Genomic DNA, 21,527 nt, shown 5'->3' with positions numbered 1-21,527 from the left:
TCTCAAATTAGATAAATTATAAGTCTAGACAGAGCCTCTTGCTTCTAGACAACATGATATTCAAAATGTATGAATAAGTTTCACCTATAATACCCATTATAAGTCTTTTATAGTACAGTCAGCAAAAATGTTATTGCTAAAAATGATTTAAAAAAATAGATAACCATAATTAAATCAACTTACTCTGGTATAATTGAATCTAAACCCAAAGAAAGGCAGCTGAAAGTTGAAATTCTTGTGAATCTGCGGCGTGGATGTGTGTATGTCTCTCTGGTAGTCGCCAATGTTCTCGTTTCCACCCTGATCGTAGAACCAGTACATGAAGTTGCCTCGGACTTGCTGCAGTCTTTGTGGCGTGATCACGTAGGATTGTCCATTGTTCTGGTAGCTCGTTGAAGGCAGGACTCTGCCGTCGATATGTGCTGGGGAGAAAAAGAGAACATGCTTTGTTTTATTTATTTATTTGGATTAAGGTCTACCAGCAGTTATTTATTTATTTATAGGACAACCAGTATTTGTTACATTCTAATACGCTTAAAATATATCAAATATTAACAAATAATGAGTTGAATGTACAACAAATTAAGGTGTCGTACTAACAATCTCGTAATATTTTTTTTAAGCACAGGTAAAGAATCTTTAAAAATATCTACACAAATAAAATTTGAAAAACAAAATTTTTTGAACGATGTGGGATTCGAACCCACGACCTCCGGCCTTCCGTGCCGGAGCTCTAACCAACTGAGCTAACTGTTCGAGTACCGCCTTGTTATAAAGTTCTGTTTGCTTTGTTCAACTCTCAGATTGTGGGTGTATTAAGCCTAGAAGTGAGGGTAATCACTTTAAAAAAAAATTTCATATTGTTTAAAAATATCTTCTTCACCACAGATGGAGTTATAAGTTCTTGATAGACCTGGTATGGGAGAAAATTGCTTAAGGTTAGTTTTGGCAAATGGCTGGTGGAACAGGCCAGCTCCGACCTGCGCACGCCTTGGTACTCGGCGGAGAACTCGTTAGCTGATGGAGTGGAGTGCACGAGTGATGTCCATCACTCGTCTTCAGTCGAGCTGATTTCTAATTATTTTGTATAAAATATTAGATCTAGCATTGGTCGTCGAACAGAAAGACTTTTCATGTTAAAGTGTTTTAACTTATCACAGTACGAATGCAATTGCTTATGAACCCCTGAGTGATTACCATAAAACTTATAAAAAAGCAAGAAAATTGTATAAAAACTACTAATTGTATAACATAACCATCCCTACCTAAACTTAAATACAGCTTAGATAATACGTGATCAAAAAAACAATAATAATAAAGTTAAGGTTAGAAACGAAAAAATGTATAAATAATTACATATTAAAATATATTATAGTTATGATTTTGCTTTATATTTGCCAAAATAACTGGAATTTGCTAAGCTATTTATTTTAAGTTATCTCTAATGTTCTTTCTGAATCATTGGAGGATGGCGAGATGGACCCACATAATTTTAAAATTAAGGAAGCATCGTACAAGTACCTACAAGTTTATATTATTTATAAACTTGTAGGTACTTTGTTTTTCAGCTTGACGGTGCATGATACAGGGGAGAATCTTATTTATGTTGAGCCACCTATTGAATAAAGTGGTTAGGCGACGGATGAAGATAGTGATATGTATGACGAAGAACACGGTGCCCTTTTTGAATCATTTGGGACAACGACGGTTACTGCAAAGTAGTTGCGTACTGCGACGTCTGCATGCAAATGATTTACCGTCTACTTCTTCAGGTAATCGTTACATTCTATTACCATATGGCAATTTCATTCTTCATATTTCTTATTTATATAATTCTGTATTTTAGGCCTCCGTACTTCAGGTACTGTAAATATACAGACATGTTCATCGAGTGACGACAGTGATGATGAGGATAACGCACCATTGTCTTCTCTAACACAAGATAAATAGTGGAATAAAAAATTATTTTGATAATATTTTTACATCCCTCACATTGATGAGACATCTTAGAGAGTTGGGTTTTTATGCCACTGGCACAATACGAGCAAATCGTGTTGAGAATTGTCCACTCAAAGACGTGAAAAAGTTAAAACGAGAGGAAGATGTTTATACAAAAATTATTGAGGCAAGATATGAGAGTCAAAAGAAATAAATTAATATAATTTATTAAAAATAAGTCATCATGCACTAACGGAACGTTTTGGGCAATTGATATCTACATTTTTTTGACATGACATTCATTCTTTATATGGATGTTCTGACACCATCAAACTATACCTACTCAAATCAGTAATTCAGTAGTAATCACAATAAGATTCAATAAGATTATTATCGATTTTTGATACTAAAATCAGTAGGTAAGACTTTAAAAGATTCGATAGCTTCTTGAAAAAATATTGAATTGTGTATCCTCAATTATTAGCTTCTGGCCAACCTTCCATATAAATATTATATTATCTTTTAGCAGATAGTAATTAGGCATAGACATAAGATACAAATAATTGACTGAACAAAAGTTATTGATTCATAATTTTAGGTTATATTTTACTTTTATGTATATCTTTTTTCTCCCACTTTTTTAGACTTACTTACGATTTGCTTTTTTCTTAGTTTGTTACGTTATACAATTTATAATAAGTTTCCATGATGTACGCCACTTCTTTCAGTGGGTCCCAAAATGCATGCATTCTCGCCATCCTCCTTTACGACTTTGTAAAATAGAAAGCAAAGTTTCGAAGCAAAAGCCGTGCTGTGTGTATTTCATTTGGTTTTACGTGCTCTGGAGCTGTTGACTCGTCAAACGCTGGTGCACTCCCCGACGAAACACGCATCGTGATTTTGTGAAACTTAGTGGAATAAGCGTAAAAGATCGTAATTTTTATACATTAAAAAAAAATAGTTTATAGGGTGTTGCGCGATTTGATTTAAGCAAATTCACAATTATAGCATTATGTCATTCGAATTTTACTGATAAACCAGTGTTGTGTTGGTGTCTTCTTCACTAACACAACTATTTACTGAGTCAGCTCCTTTTAGCAATGATCACGCAGCAGATCTTAATTTTAAATAATATTTGTAATCTTATTTAATTGAGTGTGTTTAAATTTTTTATATATATATTAAATTGTGTGTTATGTTCTTTTTCTTGGTAATAGAGGTATTATTTCAAGTATATTTTATTATATTTATAAGGTTTTGTTCTAGAAGTATTTTGTATCATTGACAGAACATTCGATCACGGATTACGTATTAAGACACGTTCTGTAATTCGGACCTTAGAACACACTTGATATCCTACGTGGAAACCTTAGATCATTTATACATCTAGATAGACTGTGACAGCTGTGAAAAAGTCGAAAAAAATGAGGTTGACTGGTCACCTATATTTTGTGAAATGCACGCACACTAAACACTCAGTGACATACAAATCGCGCGTGTAATACGTAGTTTGTCACGCACACTAAAGTAATAAACCTGGCCTGTGTTCATCATTTGTCTAAGTAAGTTCTAACTCCATATAAATTATCAAAGGAGTAGGTAGACATAATATTATTATTATCTATACATATAAATTTCTTGCACGCAGTGTTGGTACCCCCCACAAGACGGACTGGTCAAGATGGCCGGAATACGTTGGATGAGGGCACCGCAGGACCGATCGTCGTGGAAATCTTTCGGAGAGGCCTTTGCCCAGCAGTGGACGACTTCCGGCTGATGATAGTACATATAAACAATATGTTATGTTTTTAAAGTGATAACCCTTACTTCTAGGATTAATACAATAATAAAATTTGAAAAACAAAATTTTATGAATGATACGGGATTCGAACCCACGACCTCTGGCGTTCCGTGCCGGTGCTCTAACCGTTCGAGTACCGCCTCGTTATAAAATTCTGTTTGCTTTGTTGAACTCTAGTACAACTAACTATTTATTATTTACTTCAACAATAGCGATACTCTTGTTATCTGTACTAATATTTTAAAGAAGTTAATTTTGTGTGTAAATTCTGGATCTCCTGAGCTGGTTTTGAAAATTGTTTTACCCAGATAAAGTCACACTATTTGTCAGTACCTGAAAACACTTTTTCGTAATAGTCATATTTGCAAAGTAAGCCAGATAAAAAACTGTCGAACGAAAACGCTGCCTTAACGATGAGAGATATAATATGATTGTTTTGTGCATTGGACTTTTTAACTAATATTATGTTTTTTTAAAGAAAATAAGGGACAAGACGAGCAGGACGTTCAGCTGATGGTAATTGATACGCCCTGCCCATTACAATGCAGTGCCGCTCAGGATTATTGAAACCCCAAACATTCTGAGCGGCACTACAACTGCGCTCGTCACCTTGAGACAAGATGTTAAGTCTCATTTGCCCAGTAATTTCACTAGCTACGGCGCCCTTCAGACCGAAACACAGCAATGCTTACACATTACTGCTTCACGGCAGAAATAGGCGCCGTTGTGGTACCCATAATCTAGACGGCATCCTGTGCAAAGGAGCCTCCTTCTGGTTGTGATGTGAAACTAGAAAATGCGCACGAAGTCGCGGGTAACAGCTAGATATGAATATAGTCAGTAAATGACGACGCTCGTAATGAATATAGCAAGAACAAGCGTTATATTGTAACAAATATGAAATTGTTATTGAAGTCAGTTGCCGATAACTAACGATAAGTTATCGATCCGATAAATTGAAGCTATTCATGCTAATCTTACCTTCTACATACCTACCTAATACACAATGAATTTATGTTACTTTTATATACATGTTACCTACTCAATGTCTGAGTAATTGTCGTTGAAGAACATTTTCGTCTAAATGCAAGCACGAGCTAGTTTGACAGATTAATTTTAATATATGTTTGTCACATTCGTCTGTTATAGACTCCTACACTTTTCGATTGGTGACCCTTAAATATTTTAATCTTAAATATATCTGTATCAATAACTTTATGAGATACATTTTTGACGCACAGTTTGACAGTTCTGCCCTAACATTATTTCATTTTAAGTACAGGTAAAAACTAAATAATTATTGTAATGATTATAACTATTAATTTCTTAGTTAGCAAAAAAGTTTTTAGCATTTGTTTAGGTGAAGTGAATAAGTCATTTTAAAATAAATAAAGTAAAAAAATTGCTGAGAAAAAAACGCAAACGTTACGAAAATTATCCCAAGAAAATAATAAATCTATACTACTGAGTGAAAGTGACTAGTCTTTGCCATTTATTGGAACACCAACAATAGAATATATACATTACATTTGCTTACACATTATTATGATTCCATAAAGTCTAGTATATCTATTAAATAAAGACATTCTCAGCATTTTTTAAAAATAGGCAAAAATAAGACTTAAAAATTAAAACAAAATACTAGTAAATTAAATTTCTTACAAAATATGATTGAAATTAACAATTTATGAATAAGAAGAAAATCTTATGACTATAATAAGCAATAGCAAGTAATTTACGTCTGAGATCCGCTAAATTGTCGTTAAATAGATCTAAATCAGCATTATTTAAAATGTATAAGGAACAAATTCTATAGCAAGGTGCATTCCGTCCAATACTAGTTCTCGTAACCGGTAGATAGAAAAATTTCATTTTATTTTGAGTATTACGTTGAGGTAATTGAATTTTATTCGATTTAATATGTCTATAGAATCTATTTTATTATTTACAATTTGGTACAGATATGTAATGTCAAGTGTATTTTTGTATATTGAATAAAAGTGACTTATTAGCTACTCGTAATATAATCACTTCTATTGCTTATGTTTTTATTGTGTTTACAAAGTTGTCGGGTAAACGTACGATTTATCCTCCCGATTCAGTCACTATGTACTGAATCATATGGATTCCATTATGCTACTAAATTCGAGAATGCTTCGAACTAGTGCATTATATCAAATAATTTTAGGTTTGTTACTCTTAAAAACTTTTCTCACTCGCCATATAAAGCCTAACATCTGAGCAGCTTTAGAAATTATTTTATTGTAATGTGGAATGAAGCTCACTTTACAATCTAAAATTACACCCAAAATTGTAGATTGATTGATTTAAACTATAAGTTGTTTCAAGTGAGGACCGTTTTCTGGTAAATGATATGTCTTGCACACAATAATACTCTTCGGAACATTTATAATCATTTTATTTATATCACACCACACTTGAATTCGGTCTAAGTCTTGTTGAAGTAACATAGCATTGTCCTCTCTTTGGATTATTCTATATAGTTCGGTTTAAAGAACTTTAATTTCTCATTAAGACTGTCGTCACTTACATGAGAACATAAAATCAGTGAGTGAGAGGCGAATTTGCTCATTGCTGCTTTCCGGTTTTTTAAGGCGGTGGTCCAAGTTACAAGATATAGTTTATTGTTATTATGATAAGATGTTTTTATTCATTGCTTTGTAAATGATATAGCAGCCTTTTTTTGAAAATGTTGAGCGAAGTCGCTTCTCTAACAGTTTTCGGTAGCTTATTGTATAGCTGTGCTCCTGCAAATGTTATATTATTTTTACCATAGTTGGTTCATATCATCGGCGTATAATGAATACTCTGAGTGTTTAATGCATGAAATTATATCATTTATAAACTATACAAATAGCAGAGGTCCGAGATTAGATCCCTGAGGTACTCTAGAATTAGCATGAAATTTGTACGAAACCTTGCCCTTAATAGAAATTCATTGATACCTATTTGTAAGATATGATTCAAAAAGTTTCCTCCAAGGCCATATTGCTTATGAAGTTTGGAGTGAAGGATTTTATGGTTCACTTTGTCGAAAGCACTAGAAAAGTCTGTGTATAAGCTATCAATTAGTCGTTCATTGTCCATGGCTTGAGCTATGTTATTTATATAATGAAACAGATTAGATTCTACAGATCTACTACATCGAAAAACCATACTGCTTATCATTGAGGTATTTTTTGCACTTTTGCAGTCAATTTACAACGTTGTTACTCTCACCCTTTATAAATGGGTACAATGCGAGCTTTTTTCCATTTTACGGGATTGTGTTTGTTTCCAGAGATTTGGCCCAAATCGTTTATTAAACTCAAGGCTTTCAGTTTTTTTAGTACCTGTCTTTTTGTAAATTTGATGGAATTAAGTGCCATATTGTTATATTCATGGATAGGTATATTGGTACAATGAGAAAAAGATCCAGTTGAGTCTGAGTAAACTGAGCTTAAATGTGTGGCGAAAAGTTTTGTTACGCCTAGCATGGTGTGTCATTTACATGACCTCAATTCATTTCAAGGGGTAAATTACTTTTTATAGCTTTTTTATCATAGACATAGATTCCGAAATGATTTGATATTATTACATTTATTATTTTATATATGGATAAGGAAGACGAATGGTCCACGAATACCCTTGCGGTACCCCTAAGGTCAACCTGCCATTCACGTCGATATCAAGTGCATTCTGCGATTCCTCCCAGGCATGAAACAAATTTTTGATTAGCCTCAAGCCCGCTACTGCGCAACGGGCTTATATTATAGAGAAATAGCACAGATATAAACAGAGCAATTGGGCATTGAATTGCTCAAAAAAAGTGTATAAGGACAATGTACGGGATATATCCGGAGCTATAGTGTCAACCCATATTAATTAAAAACTAAGATTTTATATATATATATAGATATATAGATATTTTTGGGATATATACCTATGTTCGTTACTAAACATAAAGCTTAGTTTAAATCAGCTCATGACTTAAATCCGCGGAATCGGCGTGATCCACAAAGACTCGTTCTACATGATGTTCCCAAACTTACTAAATATAATAAAAGTTGTTTATGTAATTGATTTCGTATTTATAATAAGTTACTTAATAGCATTAAAAATTTAAATCCTAGATTATTTTAGAATAAACTAAATAATTGGCTAAATACAAAATACATAAATATATTATACTATGTAATAGTACAAAACACGACATTACCAAACATCATTTCAAAGAACAATTTCGTTGTAACTCAACATTTTTTATAAAAAGGCATTTATTTTCTCAAAATTGATTCCTTTAGAATAATGTTTGGTGTCATTTCTAACATACTAGATACTACTAACTACTACTAAGCGCCGCAAGAAACTCTCCCACCATTATTTTTTTTAATAAAAATACACAATTATTTACTGTCATTGCTATTGCTATAAAATAATCATAATGTAGTCTCAGGCTGTCTGATCACTTAGAAATTCAGCTGTGAAGTAGTAGGATTTACGACAGAGACATTTTTTTATAAAATATTTACATTTATTTATAGAGAATGCCTGTAGAGTGGCTGGGACTTTATTATAAAAGTGTATACATTTACCCTCAAAGCTATTATGTATCTTATGTTGTATCTTTTATTCGTCTCGTTACACAGCCTTTGTAAGAAAATTATTGTAATAAAAATTGAAGTGGCTTTGACGCCCCTAAGCTAGTTTTTTTTTATATGAGAGGGGGCAAACGGGCAAGAGGCTCACGGGATGGGGAGAGGTGAGGCAACCGCCCATGGACATCCGCAACAACAGGTGTGTCAAGAAATACGTTGCCGGCCTTTAAGGTAGGGTGGTGGTATGCTTTTTTCTTGAAGGTTCCTAAGTTGTATTTGTTCGGGAAGACCGCTGCCATAGTTGATTCCACAAAGGGCTGTGCGAGGCAAGAAATTTCGATCAAAACGCGCCTTTGTGGAATGCCAGACGTCTACGTGATGTGGATGGTACTTTGCACGTAATGTCCGGTGGTGGAATTCGGCCGCTGGAATCAACCCGAACAGCTCCTCTGAGCACTCCCCGTTATAAATGTGGTAGAAGATGCAGAGAGAACCCACATCTCTCCGCAATGCTATAGAATCAAGCCGATCGGTGATGACTTGATCGTCGATGATTCGAGCCGCTCTTCGTTGTATGCGGTCAAATGGAAGAAGCTGGTACTGGGGAGCACCCGCCCAGAGGTGCGAACAATACTCCATGTGAGGCCGAATTTGCGCCTTATAAAGTTGCAGGCGGTGGCTTTTAGTGAAGTACTGTAGCGCCTTACTGAGTACACCAAGCTTTTTTGAGGCCAGTTTGGCCTTCTCTTCCAAGTGACCACGGAACTGAACGTCGCTCGATATATCGACGCCAAGTATGCCAATACAGGCTGTGGCAGTTAGAGGAGTGATCTCGAATCGAGGGGATACGACAAAGGGTGACTTTTTAGTGGTGAACGCACAAACTTGTGTCTTCTTGGGGTTGAATTGGACTAAATTTTGTCGGCCCGAGACTTTCCGAGACTTTGCAAAGCATAGTCTCGATTTCAGACACAAGTTTGTTCCGGTTCTCCTCGACGCTATCCCGGGACATGTTGGCACGGCCGGTGTAGGAAGCATACCCTGTGCTGTATCTGTTCTGCATAGCAATGAATATTGCTGATTTGCAGCATATCATTAATATGCAGAAGAAACAGCGTAGGGGATAGCACGCAGGGTGAGGTATGCAAGAAGATCACCAGCTGAGCGACCCTGACGGAAACCGTACTGGCATATGACTCGCACCGCGGAATATGCGGTGGTAGTGCACCTTGGTCATCCAGAGTCGAGTTTGACGCGAAGAGGGAGCCCAGGAGATCACCTTTCTCTTTCGCGTCATGGGCCAGCGAGTCATCATCCCTGTGCAGTGGCGGAATGGCTAGCGGGCAGAAGTTTCCTTGGACAGCCTTGGCGAGTGACCAGAACGCACGAGTTCCCGAGGGAAGGCGTGCAAGTCTCTCGCCAATTCTGCCAATGTGATTCGAGTTCGCGTCAGCAATAACTCTTTTGGAAGGACCTGGAGGCATGATTGGAGTCTTTTTTAAGTTCGCTGGAATTCACATCCTTAGATACCACCGCATTGACCCAAGCCAGATAGCACTCCTGCTTTCAGCGAGAGCGGTCAAACCATGGTTGGGACCTGCCACCGATAGGCACAGAGGAGGATGGAATGAAGAGTTCCATACCTTTCAGTACCACATCAGCAACAGCGTCAGCAGCGGCATCTGGATGCAGCAGATCCCAGCGAAAAACAGATCAGCCTCCACGGGTAGGATGCAAAAAATCACCGCATCTCGTCCCACTCTGCTGCCCTATAGTGCCACACGCGGCGACAGCCTAAGAAGCGAGGCCGTGTTAGGCGCGTGATCGGCACGGTGCTCCGGATCAGGCAGTGGTCCGACGGTCCCAGAGGAGGGTCAACGGAACCTAGGTAGCCGTCCGGATGTGAGGTCAACAGAAGGTCCAACAGTGAAGGTGTGTGATCTTGCACATCTGGGATTCGCGTTGGCGCAATAACCAGTTGCGTCAGACCATATGCTAAGGCGAAGTCGTGAACAGATCTCCCTGCATGATCGGTGGTACGTGACCTAGCCATTCGGCGTGGTGGGCGTTAAAATCGCCAAGAAACACAATCTCTGCAGTAGGGATCTGCTCCAACACGGAATCTATAGCCATTTGGATGTGTTCGAGGAGCCGGTCAGTCTCTGCGTTACCGCTATGGGACGTATACAGGCATGCGTAGATTCGCGGATGGTCATCGCAGTCTACACGCAGCCAGATGATGGATAGGTCCTGTCCTTCAATAAAACTCAGGCGTCGAGAACAGACATCCTTCCTGACGTAAACGCACACCCCAGCCCGTGGTATAAAGGAGTGTTTCAAATTAAACCCCGGGTATGAAAGGTAAGATGAATCAGCCAGGGAGGATATCTGTGTCTCGGTTAAAAAGAGCAGGGCCGGCTTCGCCGTCTCCAGGTGAAAGTGGACGGAATTTAAATTTGAGCAAAGCCCCCTGATGTTGCAAAAGTCTACAGCGAGTGTGGAGGAGGGTGGTTTGAGCCTCCTGCTCTGTTTGCCCCGAGTCAGCGCAGATTTGCCCCCTCCAGAATACGCGGGGCAGCTTGGGCAACCACTATTAGGTACAGGCCCTAATTGTGCACGCCCAGGGACGATTTCTCCAGGGCTGCATAGCCTGGTACCACCCTGGAGTAGTCTATTTTTAGTCCGTGCTGCCATTTGTATTTGGGAGGGGGGGTGTAGGCCTCCGGATACCCCACTCACCGGACGAAACACAGCGACATACCCGCTATTTCAATACGGTTAGTTATAATAGTTAGAGAGATTTTGGACTTTGCTCAAACTTATCAGAGTTAAGTCTAAAACTTAATAATTCTATAATTTAGTTTTTTGGCCTCGACACGTATGACATTTTAATAAAGAGATACAGCGCACTTCCAATTATGTTAAATGATTATTCCGTTCATAACAATAAAAATATCGAATGATAAGGCCGCACCTTCAATATAACCCAATCAATAAAAAAGCCCTCCGACAACTATACAACACCTAGATTTTCATGATAATTTTGTTTCGTCGGTTTATAGAGCAAACTTCGCAGCTAATTAGGTGACGATAAGGGCCCCATACCCTTATCTTTGAGATAAACATTTGTTACTATGAAATTTGTAATGGTTAAAATGATTTCATCGCGTTAGCTCAAGGATCATATTTTTGGGTCACATACGTAGGAGATGAGACAATATCTCGATAAGAATGGTTGTATCTAATAAGTAAAAACTAGATTAAGGATGTAATGAACGAAACCAAGAGACAGCTAAGTAATAATTCTTGCATTCAACGTATTTGAAACTGTTTGGTTTTGCTTAGTGTACCTACTTGTTTATATTGGCAATAACATTTGAAATTTGTGATGCGTGTTTTCTCTAAGACATTTAGTGACTTCGACATAAAGACAATTGCTCTCTCTCATTTATAAAAATATCAGCAAGTAACACGTTTACAAAAGTAGAACTGTTCATTCTATTTTATGTATTCATTCAATTAATGTACGAGAAGTACTTACAATAGAGTATTTTTCATTTATGTTTACTCACCAGAATCATTTTTAGATAATACTTATAGATTTTATGCATAGAATTGAGATCATCTAAATGTATCAAAAGGAAATCTTTATTAAGAGCTAATGATTATACTTTTAATAAAAAATGATCTCAAAACCTCATCACACATCATAGGGCAGAGACACAGTAGAAATATATTTCTACTGTGGCAGAGATATTATTATTGCCATAGCTTATTTTGTGATGACTAATTAGATCATATTGTTACTGTTTTTAACACGTTTAATAGCTTGGTATGTATCCATGTAACGGATTCTTTGAACCTCATTTCCACCCAATTTAAAACATCGGATAGAAGGGAAACTTTGCTCACTTGATGACAATGCAGTAATTTAAACAGTCTGTCTCAATTTTATCAGCTTTGTATGTTTGTAAGTAACGTACTTATCAAGGACCGATGACAATTGTTTTATTTATAATCTGTCCCATTTTTCACACTAGGATCTTCAGTATAAGGGATTTTTTTATGTCCTATACCCGGTATTGTCTTTGTCAAAAAGTTTGCTGTCCTCGGCAGCCCCAGCATCCATTGAAGTGGCTTGGACAAGAGAAGAAGCCAGGGTGTCGACGTAAGTCGTATCAAAACTTTCCCCGAGCCCAAGCAACTAGGGTATTTCCATCAGTACCCTTGATATCGCAGCGGGAGCCATTTGGCTCTAAAATAACTGGTATATTAAGAACGGCAAATAGAATGCGGATGACTTCATTAATGTTAGTATGACGACTGAACAAGTAATCACTGTAATTATGATGTACTTAATTCAATTGACAGTATGCGTAACAAGTTACAGCCGCCCTGGTGCATATGAAGGATTGTGAAATGTTTATCAACGGATGTTACGTATTCTGCATAGAATATCTCTGAGTCAACCACTTAACTTTATGACTCATAATGTATAGTATGTAGTTAGTTAATATTTATTCATATAATCATTAGACTAAAGGTTAGTCACCATAGCAGATTTGCCATGGAAGAAAGTTCACATGGACAATACCCCATCATTATAATATATCATGATATTTTTTGAAAGCGACTCTGACTTTTATTTATTTGTATTAATGACTACAGTAGTAGATATATTTACAATTTTGATTAAAGTTGATGAAATTTTTGAAAAAGAAGATGCTCTATTGCTTGAATTATAAAACTAAACCAGTTTGTCTATAAAATCATACTCCTTACCATATTCCGTGTTCGTCGGCGATGTTGTGCTTATCATCTGTCTCTCAATTTGAACGTTACTTAAATCAACAGCTTCCAAATTGTTAGGAATGTCTCCAGTCATGGTGTCATCCAACATTTGGTATTTACCACTTTTCTCCTCCAAAGCTGAGAGTGATAATACTTCAACTGGGTCATCTTGTACAGGAGTTTCAGATTGCACTTCTACATCTTCGACAGGTGTTTCATCAATTGTATTGTCGACACTAATAGTTCTTTCCTTTCCACTAACAGCTTCTTGACCAATCACATTTCCACTTAAAGCTAGTAAAACTAAAACGGCTAACTCAAACTTAGCCATTATTTATTCACATTCACAATGTCCATGATATGAGTTCTTTTGTCACTTATCTCATTGATAATTTTTTTGCGACGACAGGTGGTTCACTATTGTAGCGAGAGACTAGTGTGCTGGCACACTGTGTGCTCAATGATATTGTCTTATCTCGATGGATTTGATAAGATAGTAAATAGGAACGTTGGGTGTGCCAAATTCTTTGTCATAATCCACAATGCCCGTTCAGTTTTAGTTATTTTACTGTTATAATTAACTCATTAAAGTTATAGTTAAATTCTTATATTTGGCTACTTGATAAACAGGATCTAGAAAATTTATAGAAACAAGTCTGCAATAGGTACTAGGGGTTTCAAATCGGGCTTACAAAGCCTTTTATCGGTGATTTGATAAGAACTATTTGTTATACTATGAAATTATTGAAAACGTACTATATTCTTCAAATTGATAACAATAAGACAAGGAGAAATTGAACTTTATATTCATAGTAATAGGATAGATAGTTTGAAGTGTCTATAAAACGTTTTTGTATGTACTTATTACGATGACTTCATTGTATTTTTCATTGGTACTTCCGTTTCGGTAGTCATTAGTACTGTTAGTCATTAAAATAGTATTAGTAACTTATGGTTAATTTATGAATCAGATTAATTTCATTAATATATTAATAGAATTTAGAAATAGCCGTGGAAAGAGCGAGGGAAAGAGTGTATTTCGCTTAACGTGGACTAAAGTATCTACAGTATAGTAGTGTCTAGTAGTTATTAGAAATGACATCAAAAATAATTCTGATTGAATCAATTTTGAGAAAATAAATGCCTTTTTATGACTTATAAGAAGAACGAAGTATTTAACATAAATAATAGGGGTTAAAGAAAGAAATTGTCGTTTTATTGTAATAGGTACTTCGAATTGACATAGAAGCTTCATGGCTTCCGGTTTTTGAGTGAAACTTTATTCACTCTGTAGTTCTTCTCTAAAAAAATGTGCAACATTCGATTGACGACTTACAGTTGTTTTATTTATTCAGCCTAGACAAAAAAGATGGATACTTCGAAAATTCGAGTGATTTTTGACTACTAATTAACGCACTGTGCGATTTTGATTTAAACGCTTTCGAGATGGAAAATTTGATTTGAAGAACGAAATTCGTAGAAGACAGGTGAATAGCAATGAATTGAATGAGGTGGTGGAAACCGATCCGACCCAAACTACCCAGGAATTAGCGACTTTTCTGCTCTGAAAAAGTTTCTGGATTGGCCATTTTTATAAATAAATACCGATGTATGAAATTGAACCATTGCGTATACTCCGAGAGCAAGTCACATTTTAGTTTGTATGATTATCATTAGTCTTTTAAACAAGAAAGTCGCCGATGAATTTAATTGGCATTTACTAATGAAGCACCATCTTGTAGCTCTGTGTATATCTGGTGCAGTAAATTCAGACGAGGACGCGATCATCTTTTGACGAATATCCTGAAGGTCGTCCGGCGACTGCTGATACCGAATCTACTATTGATACTGTTGTAATATATAGCTGTGGATCTGTGACTCTGACTGAAACAGATAAAAGAAGTTCATGTCAGCAAATTCCTACTGTATTAGGTAGATATTCATATGGGCCAAGTGCAAAGATTCTGCAAGTACATCTGTAGATTCCAAAGGTAACTTGTAATGTATACGATAAATGTTTTTTTAACAACGTTGAATTGTGAAATTACTCATTTTATGGAAACGGAGGCAAAGCGAGCGTACGGGTCACCTGGTGTTAAGTGATCACAGCCGCCCACATTCAACACCAGAGGAAACACAGGCGCGTTGCCGGTCTTTAAGGAAGGTGTACGTACTTTTTTTGAAGTTACCCATTTCGTATCGTCCCCGAACCACCTCACAAGTAAGCTCATTCCACATCTTTGTAGTAAGTGAAAGAAAGATCCTTAAAAACCGCACTGTGGAGGAACGCCACACATCCAGATGGTGGGGATGATATTCTAATATGTAGCGTGTCGTGCAAAGGTGGAATTCAGCGGCAGGAATCAGGTCAAACAGCTGTAAGTATCGATACCTACTCTGCGATACAAGAAAATCATTATTATAATCCCTTTATTACGCTATCAGCAAAAACACATTGCTGTGGAACAGTTAATATTGACATATAGGTGCCAAAGGAGATTGAAACGCTTCCATACATTCCTGGGCCCAGGTGATAACAAGATGAAAGTAGCACCATTTAAAAGCTTACATTTAAATAATCTATAATTGAAAATTTTGCAAGATTTGTCAATCTAGGAGCTGAGTAATAGAAGATATAAAAATGTGGTTATGTCTTAAACTATATGTTGACAGCTGATCAACAGTAGGTTTATTAAATGCCTAGCTGCTAAGGATTTATCACATACATTAGCTGGGTACCAACTGTGTTTTTTTTAGATAAAAAATATCTACCTATCTTCGTATAGGTACCTATCTACTACTAACGACATTTTTTTAGATTATATAAGACAATTGGTAATTAGATATAATACTTAAAATTAAAGATAGTTTTATTTGCTCGGATAATAATAATAATATATACTCATTAGGTCATACATGAACTATAAAACAGACTGCTAGAGACAACTAATAATTGCTCCAGTTCTGTTTTTTCCTGAGAAAATAATATATTTTATTTAAATTATGGTCATTCGAACATAAACTATGCACCTAACTATTATTATTTAAATAAAACAACTGGATCTTAATGTTATTTTAATCGATTAAATATTCATTCGATTACATTTTAATCGTTTTTCTTTATTTTAATGTTTTTTCGGTCTGTAGATTGCAAAATAAGCTAGTTTTTTGTATTTTTCATTAGAAAAATATACATTTTTTTTAAAGTATATTTCAACGTCCCATTCTCCTTTTTATTGTGATTTAATATTTACTACCTACCTACTTTAAATAAAAAAAAATAATAACCATAAATCATTGTAATTGTTGGATGCGACTACTAATTACTATTTATGAAATGTTTGACATTATTCAAACACGATTTATATACTAAGTCTAAAAATAAACAAAATATTACATTTGAATTTGAAATTTCGATCGATCGTTCATTGAGTTTACTCATTTTGGCGCCAATACATTGTACAATATTTTCCGTTATTAAAATAGAGTGGGGTGATAAAGAGACCCGAATCGCTGTGATTGCATTCCACAAAGTAGGTATGGAGCCAAATGCAATTTTTAAAGTTCTCCATAGGCTTGGTATTAGTAAAATGTTTGTGTACCGGGCTATTAATAGGTACAATGAGACCTCCTCTGTTTGTGACAGCAAAGAATCTAGCCGTCCACGTAGTTGTTCGTACGAAAAAGGTGGTCAAAGCAGTAAGGGAAAGAATTTGAAGAAATCCTATCCGAAAGCAAAAGATTTTATCTCGGGAGATGAAGATAGCACCTAGAACCATGGCGCGTATTTTAAAAGATGACTTAGGATTTGCAGCCTATAAGAGACAGTCCTTAATAAGAATAGGATGGTAAAATCTAAACTACTGAAGCGCTACGTAAAGGGAGGTCACAGAAAAAGTTTACGTTTTATTTTTACGTTGTTGTTTACGGATGAGAACATTTTTACAGTTGAGCAACATTTTAAGTAAAAAAATGACCCTAAATATGCTCAAAGCTGTAAGGAAGCATCCCAATTAGTCGACAGAGTGCAACGTGGGCACTATCCGACTTCAGCGACGGTTTGTTGGGTGGTTAATAGCTATGAAGGAGTGACTGAGCCATACTTTTGTGAAAAAGGTATCAAAACATCGGCACAAGAGTATCAAGATACCATTCTTGAGAAGGTGGTGAAGTCCCCATGTTCAATAACCAAGAATGGTCCTTCCAGCAAGACTCGGCGCCGGGTCATAAAGCTCCGTCTATGTAGTCTTGGTTGGAAACGAATGTTTCGGACTTCATCAGAGCTGAAGACTGACCGTCGCCTAGTCCCGATCGTAATCCGCTGGATTATGATTTATGGTCAGTTTTAGAGAGTAAGGCTTGCTCTAAACGTCATGATAATTTGGAGTCCCTACAACAATCCGTACGATTGGCAGTGAATAATTTTACCATGGAAAGAGTGCGTGCTTCTATTGATAACTGGCCTCAACCGTTAAAGAACTTTTAAATAGTTTTATAGGTATCTATAAAATGTAAACTAACACACTGTAAATGTAATAAATGTTATTTGCAATTAATTTTGTTTTTTTTTTTCGTTTCAGTATTTGTGTCAAGACTAGGTATTATTGCATTGGACCTTAATAACTAATTTGTTATATATAATACAGCAATTGTAAAATACTCTATTTGATTGAAAAGAGTACGTAAGAATGAAAAGTATAAAATAAATCAAATAAGAAAAATCCACATTAAAGTTTTTATTTGAAGTAATCGTAGTTTTCTAAGAAAGTTTAATTTAAATTAATATGGATTTATTATTTCCCCTAGTCATATTTTGGGGTTGATTTTAATTTTGAAATGATCTCTTTTTGTTTTTAATATAATCATAGACTGAGCACATATTATTTAAAATTATTATGATTAATCATTATTTGACTTTGACTTTGGATTCAATTGTGTCTTACTCCTGGTTTCCACAACCCGTTCATCTGGCCGTTTAGCCGTCATCAAATATTCAAAATTCGTCAAAAATATTATTTTCACCTCTCCAGCCCGAAAAGGCCGCTACTGCAACGTGAAAACTCGCAGCAAAAACGCTTTTTGCGAGCGTGAGGCAAAGTGATTTAAATTTCGAACCCCACGTGACAATAAATCCGGGAATTACTCCACGTTCCGAAACTCATTTTAGCCTAGCGTATTATCTCATTGTCACAAAAAATTGTTAAAAACTCCCACGGATAGCTCACGCCCTTCTGGTTCGAAAGAAGACGCAATTGAAAGCTTCATCACGCTCTTTTGAATGCCCTCCGCAACGCACAAACCTAGAGACAGAAATCTAACGTAATACGCAACTCGCAAGTAAATAATACGAGAATCACAGTTCCAAACGAAACTTTTATTTTTAATCTGCAAAATTGCAGTAATTTTACTTTCAACTTATAAGGGTTTGATATCTACAATAAACATTGTTAAATATTATTTTAATTGTTTCTCTTATAACACTATAACACTTTATGAGAGAGAAGAAGCGGCGCAAGAAACTCTTTATTTAAGGATAGCACTCGCAGCAAAAAATAACTTTGCTTACTTGTTGAACAATAGTAGATTTTACAACGAGTGCACAAAACGAACCATTTTTTATCCGAGACTGTTAGCAGCGCGAGCCGAAGGCGAGGGCTGATAGTAATGTCGAGGATAAAATAGTTTTGTGGACGAGCTATAAACTCTGCTTTTCATTGCGAGGAAATAAAACAGTAGTGGATGGACATGGACATTTTTAACAATTTTAGCAAATTTTAAGAAATTAATAAACACATGAAAGAACAAGACCTGTTTCCCGCCGCTTTTTTTTTAAATCTTACGACATTGGTATTATGCTTGGGCTCCAGACCTATACAGCCTACTATTAAATTAATTTTGTAATATATACAGTATGGTCTGCATACCTATGAAATAAATAAAAATATAAGTAATACTAGTCCACACAACTATCGCAAAATTAATTATTTAATTAAAAAACTTTAAATTGAAAAAGTGAAATTTTCAAACAAAATAAATATACTAAGAATTAGCAGTACTGTACTGACGACGTACATTGACCTCTGGATCGTCGGCTTCACTTTTGATTTGTTTGATTATTTGCGACGAAATAAGAATTCTCTACGTTCATTCTTACGAACACTTTTTTTTAGTATAACTGAACTGAACTGTAAATTCAATATTGTGCATCTTGTTTTATATTCAAAAAAACTCACCCGTATTCGCAAACGTCAAAGAAAAACTAAATGTCAAATTTACCGTAAAAGCAATAACAATTAACAAACTTAAAAACACAATTTACACATGTATACACATACACATACAGTAGTAGAAAGTGTCCATTTCAGCTTGATTCCTTCGAAAGGCAAACACATAATCTATTTGCCCAGAAGACTCGCGATACACTGGTCACTGATTAGTGATGACTGAAGTGGTAAACATTCAAATAACGAAAAAAATAAGTCTTTAATAGGGAATACCTCACAATTATAGTTTATCGATACTTATTTACCATTATTTAGCATCCATTACGAAATACCAACCCAAGGATAGTATACAATAGGATACAACTATTTTTGTGTTATTCGAACGTTATTATAATTTTAACAAATTATAAATTTAATGAACTTCTAGCAAGTATTTTTTTACGGTTTAACTAACGAAACTACTGTTTTGTGAGTTGTGGGTGACTCAAAAGGATTTTTTGATGTGACAGATTCATGCTGTCGTCCTATGACTACAGTACGATCGGACCAGACTCGTTCGGATTAATTTCCTCACTCGCATAGAATAATGAAAGAATAATAATATGGGTAGGTGTGTTTTTTGGGGAGGATATCTGCTGTTAACGTTTCGGCAATTTCAAGGGTAGGGTGTACACCCTACCTTTCTCTGGCTGCGAGTAGATTATGAAGACCACGTCCGGTCATGTCTACAGGTCATCTGGAAGGTGTCAAGGAAGCCAAATTGGCTTCAATGAAGCTAGGGGTCATTAATAGATCACGGTAATACTTCAAGCTGACCTAGATTCTAGCGCACTCCAAAAGCGCACAAACACTGATATCTTCTTTTCAAACTTTCTTATTTAAAAAAAAATATATATTGCTCTCCAAAATTTATAGATTTTAAAATATCACATGTATGTATTTCTTATAGTAATGTTGTGCCTACCTATAATTTAAGTACATTTAAACTATTTTATTATATTTGTTTAATTCTTAGTGCATAAGTTAATAAATTGTATATAGTTGGTAAGCCTTTATGAATAAATAAATAAATAAATAAATAGACACCAGATACTGCCTGTATTGTTGTCACCTCTGGTCGGACGCACCCCAGTATCAGCTAGAACCTAATGCCCGCGTGCAACGCATAGCTGGTCGAATTGTCGGGGATCCAGTGCTTTGTGAACGGCTAGATCATTCGGCGTTGCTGGGAGTTTCCGAACAACTGCTTGACCTGATTCCTGCCGCCGAATTCCACTTTCGCACGACTTGCCACTAATTACTATATCATCTCCACCATCAGGATGTCAGGCGTTCCCTTACAGTGCCTTTTTCAAAGAACTTTCTTCCTTGACATAGATATCTTTAAAATCAGCCTGTACACCTTTCTAAAATGTACAATGTACAGCATGTTAATATTCGCTCAAAATTAAAAGTCTACTTTTTGACCTAACTAGTGCACCGATTTTTTCATGTTTTGTATATCGTCAGCAAATGTTATAACAAGTATGTGGCTAAATTTAATTCATAGATGTAAGATACATACTGTATATATTTTTTTTTACTAAATAACCTACTGTATTTAAATTAAATTTTAATATCTTTTATGTCTTAAAAACACATGGGGCAAATAAATTAAAATAAATATTATAATATAACAAATTCTATCTCTGAACTTTTTTTGTGTTTGGCTGTATGGCTCATTTACTTTGCCTTAATAAAGATACATTTATGAGTAGATCCTTTTGTGTACTTGTGCACAAAAATCGATTTTGTGCAGTCTATATCGTGCACTAATAAGCAATTTCAGAGCATGAGAAGTGAAAATAACTATTCTTCATTTGCGTTGTAGGTGTGTGAGTGGCATCCCCAGCCACTTGTCTCGAGTTGAGTATTTATATATTTTATGGAAATTGTCGAAGAACGGGACAAATATGAGACATGTAGCAAAATCCCTTTTTTGCTTTTTTTCCGGAATGTTTAAATGTGGTGACAGTGCGGTATATACGAGACATATAGCAACTCTAACTATACGGTATATGATATATTAATAACAATAGTATATTGTGTAATCTAATATATAAAATTCTCATGTCATGGTTTTAAGCCTTGAACTCCTTCGAAACGGCTTGACCGATTCTCATGAAATTTTGAGTG

At 35.7% G+C, this 21,527-nt stretch overlaps 1 protein-coding gene across 3 annotated transcripts in view; it reads right to left on the bottom strand.

The window, feature by feature from the left end:
* The window catches only part of LOC126970785 (protein mesh), a 38,098-nt gene extending 24,525 nt beyond the window's left edge, over positions 1–13,573 (bottom strand). For all 3 annotated transcript variants that reach the window (XM_050816874.1, XM_050816870.1, XM_050816869.1), the window contains exons 1-2: positions 13,120–13,573; positions 184–422 (exon numbers count right to left, since the gene is read on the bottom strand). In XM_050816874.1, coding sequence (XP_050672831.1) covers positions 184–422; positions 13,120–13,459 — 579 coding nt within the window. In that variant the 5' untranslated portion in view covers positions 13,460–13,573. The remainder of the gene's footprint in view (positions 1–183; positions 423–13,119) is intronic.
* Positions 13,574–21,527: the final 7,954 nt, after the last annotated feature.

Source organism: Leptidea sinapis, chromosome 22 (assembly GCF_905404315.1).
Source record: "Leptidea sinapis chromosome 22, ilLepSina1.1, whole genome shotgun sequence".
Classification (NCBI taxonomy): Eukaryota; Metazoa; Arthropoda; class Insecta; order Lepidoptera; family Pieridae; genus Leptidea; species Leptidea sinapis.
This window is presented reverse-complemented; position numbering and strand designations above follow the sequence as displayed.